Raw genomic sequence first — 3,719 nt, forward strand, 5'->3', positions numbered from 1 at the left:
TGGATCAAAAATCGTCTCAGCGGCCACGACAGATTAGTTTTACTACAGTAAATAACTGATACGCCGAAAGGTAATACAAATGGACTTTCAACTAAAGTTACAGCTTCTCATGATTTCGTTTGAGATATTCTAGCTAAGAAGTGGAATTGAAGAATGTAACTCATGATTCTTTCTAAAACTATATTAGTGTTATATTCTGTCATTTGATCTAAGGTCATAAGGGTTTCATTGCTTAACAATATGATAGATAAAAGTGAACTGTATTTGAATGCAAAGATTGTAAGATATTTGATATGTGATTTAATTTTCAACATAAAAATTTAAACAGGGGAAAAAATTATTCTTTGGTAACATGATATTCCACGCTATTCTTGTTTGCGTGTGGTTATTGCTTTTTAAATAATCGTGTCCGAAAAGTTTATTCTTTTTTTATAACGGTTGTTACCATACTCTATATTTCATTCTAGCATTCAATAGAAATACTGTCATTATTCTACTTTAATGAGATTCTAATATCCATGTCTTTGTTATTTCGATGCAGGATGCCTCCGAAAAAGATAACCCCGAATAGCACCATTCGTACGCGGATGGGGTCAGTCAGGAAGGCCAAGTATTCTAAACAGTCGACTCGTAATGTAAACGGTCAGTTATCCTCCAATGAAGCTTCCCCTCAGTTGTCCAGTTCCTCCTCCGGCGGGTCAGCCTTGAAACCGCTCTCCAGCGGCAGGAGAGGCAGACCGCCTAGCCGGTCCTTCTCCAACAACAAGAGGAGCGGATCTCCTTCAAAGACCTTACCCAGATTGAGTAGGAGAGAATCTTATCCTCAGTTCGTCTCCACCAGGAACAGAAGTGAATCTCCTCTACAGTCCCCAAACAGCCAAAGGACCAAGACACCCTCTGATGACCAAGACTCGGCTTCTGAAGCCTCAGTGATCCTTTTCCCTTGCAAGAATTGTGGAAGAAGATTCGGGTCGAGACAGAGACTCAACATCCACAGATCTGTGCATTTCCAAGAGCACTATTACTCCTGCCTGACCTGCTTCAAGACCTTCCCTTCCCTTCCAGCCCTTCAACTACACCAGACTATCCACAAGACTCTCCGGTGTGCCACTTGTGGATTATCCTTCCAGGACTTCCGTTCCCTCAGATTCCATCATTTGAATCACCCACTGGAGTCCTTAGAAGAGGCAAATAATAATCAACATCCTTCGGGGACGTCTGGCCTTTTGGGTTTTATCTCTTGATGTATACTAAGAAGGTCTTTGATGAGGAAAATGATAATACATATATTTTTTATTATCTGTTAATTCGTTCGTTTTATGCCGTTTGGAGAAGCATTTCAGTATATAACCATTTCTATATTCCTCTGTCAGTTAGGGTTTATTCTTTTAATATATCCATCCATTCTAAAACTATGTATTTAGATTTTTTATGTTATGAGTAATTATAAAATTTATTCCTTTATAGCCAACTTAGTCTATCTTTCATGGCTATTGCATTACTGCACAATCTTATTCAAAGTTATCCTATGTAAATACAGAAGACTCAAAAAATCTTGAATTCTAACATGTTCCTCCCTGAAGGATGATTTCCTGATTGTAATACAAAGTTAATATTTCCACAAAAATAAAGATAATAAAGCCTTCATTCCCTAATGTTCTGTTGTCCTCCAATGAAATTAAATAATGTTTTCTGTATAGTGTCCCATATTAAAATCTATCTAAAAGACGTCTTTCTTAATCATAGAGTCCATAACGAATGACTTGAGAATAGCTACGAAATACAAAAGGAAAAAAAAAAAAATTCTGTATAATGAAATTGGTTTCTTTACTCATACCAACACAAATTTAGGGATGGTGTTCAGCCTCTTCCCTGCTTGTAAGATGAGACAGAAATCTACAACAACAACGCCTCTTCCAGATGGGTTCTACTCTGAATATTTTTTTTTCTCTTAGAATTATTGAAGGCAATAATATTAAAACCAAAATTAGAGGAAGATTCTTTATAACTGCACATTTTAATTGGACAATTTGTTAGATAGATAAATATGTATCTTTGTCTTCTATGGTTTAAGACGTATTTGAATCTACACTATAAGATTAGAATTAATCAAAATCTCTCTCTCTCTCTCTCTCTCTCACTCTCTCTCTCCTCTCTCTCTAAGTTCATAGAGACAGCTAAGGGGCTCCATATAAAAACCTACATGCATTTACCGTTATCCCGTATCTCCAAAACTAAATGAAAACGTTTCTTGCTTATACAAGCTCTCCGTATTTTACCAAATAAATGTTAAATCTGGGGATATCTATGAAATTGTGAATGGCTTTCCTCTCTCTCTCTCTCTCTCCTCTCTCTCTCTCTCTCTCTCTCTCTCTCCTCGTTGTTAACTGTATGCTGTTTAATGACGGATGATTGGATTGTGATAGCAGCCCCTATCATAATTCAATCCTCCATCATTTTCAATATACAAGAAGTCACTTCTAAAATACAGCTGCGATTTAAATCTCCCACCTGGTATCCTTTCCAGATGTTTCCACTAATTTTGCCTCTAGGGAAATTGAACGTTGGAGAGTTTTATCAGGTAAGGCTCTTAATGCGGATCTTCTTATCTCAAATCTGATATGGGTTCAAGGTTAATTTATGTTATTGGAAACGATGTATCTTTTCCAAGTAGGCAAGGCTATATTTCCCTAGTTGTTTTAAAATGAATGGAAATTATAACAATAAATTCTGTTTATTTCTAAACCCTAAATATTATTTTCTTTTTGTTGAATATTGTAATATTGCACTTAATTTTTTAGATTATTTAATAGTTCTGTAAGCTCATGCCTTACTAAACTTGCGCTTGTTTGATAGAAAAGTAAACATGAATTGCTTAGGAGAAAATAATTACTCTTGGATTTTTTGTCCCGAGTCTTTAGTGTCATATGCCCGAAATTCCACCGGGTTACGACTAGATAAGATGGGAAAATACAAAAATAACAACATGAATGTCCAAGACTTTCTCGTTAGTCATGGAGAGGCGTTATTTTTTTCTTAAGTGCTTTTATGTAAAACACTTTTGGGTATGTCCTATATAACTACTCTTGTTTAGAACTTGCGTGAAAGTACGATCATGAGGCAATTCCTTATGATTCAAGGTCTTCGACGGTGAAGCCCTGTCATAGATTTACTTGAACCAGCTGCCCTGATATTGACCGAAGAATGAAATGAGTACCGGATTAACATGAACGTGCACGTGTAGAGATAATGAATACTCAGTCACAAGATAAACGACACTTCTCTTAACCTTAAAGTTGTCCTCTTTTTAATCAAGTTCCATCTCCCAGTGAGGGAATACAGCCTAATCGCACACTCGATCCCTATAATCTCACTACTGACAATTGTTCTCTGTAACAGAAAACAAAAGGATATTTCTATATCTGGAGGTGCCCTTTTCCCAGGCTTGTGAAGACGACCTACGTGTAGGACAAAAAGCTCACTCCCCTGCGGCGTGGGCTATCAAAGCACGATAGCTCACGGTGTAAATTTCATAAAATGGAGCTGTCACTACGAACGAACGAACTGGTAGCTCAGTTCAGATAGAATAATGGTTACGGAAGGACATAAGCCTCTCATTTTATTAATCAAAACTGCCTATTTCGTGTTTTGCATGTAGATGCTCTCAAAGAATCAGCATTATCGTGAAGCTATTGGTTACATTGCTTGCAGGATTAATA

General features: G+C 36.8%; 1 protein-coding gene across 1 annotated transcript in view; it reads left to right on the top strand.

Annotated features, from left to right (window-relative positions):
- The window catches only part of LOC137619771 (zinc finger protein 689-like), a 69,866-nt gene extending 68,622 nt beyond the window's left edge, over positions 1–1,244 (top strand). The window contains exon 2 of the mRNA XM_068350075.1: positions 542–1,244. Within this exon, the coding sequence (XP_068206176.1) occupies positions 543–1,244 (702 nt within the window). The 5' untranslated portion in view covers position 542. The remainder of the gene's footprint in view (positions 1–541) is intronic.
- The last annotated feature ends 2,475 nt before the right edge of the window (positions 1,245–3,719 follow it).

Source organism: Palaemon carinicauda, chromosome 26 (assembly GCF_036898095.1).
Source record: "Palaemon carinicauda isolate YSFRI2023 chromosome 26, ASM3689809v2, whole genome shotgun sequence".
NCBI lineage: Eukaryota > Metazoa > Arthropoda > Malacostraca > Decapoda > Palaemonidae > Palaemon > Palaemon carinicauda.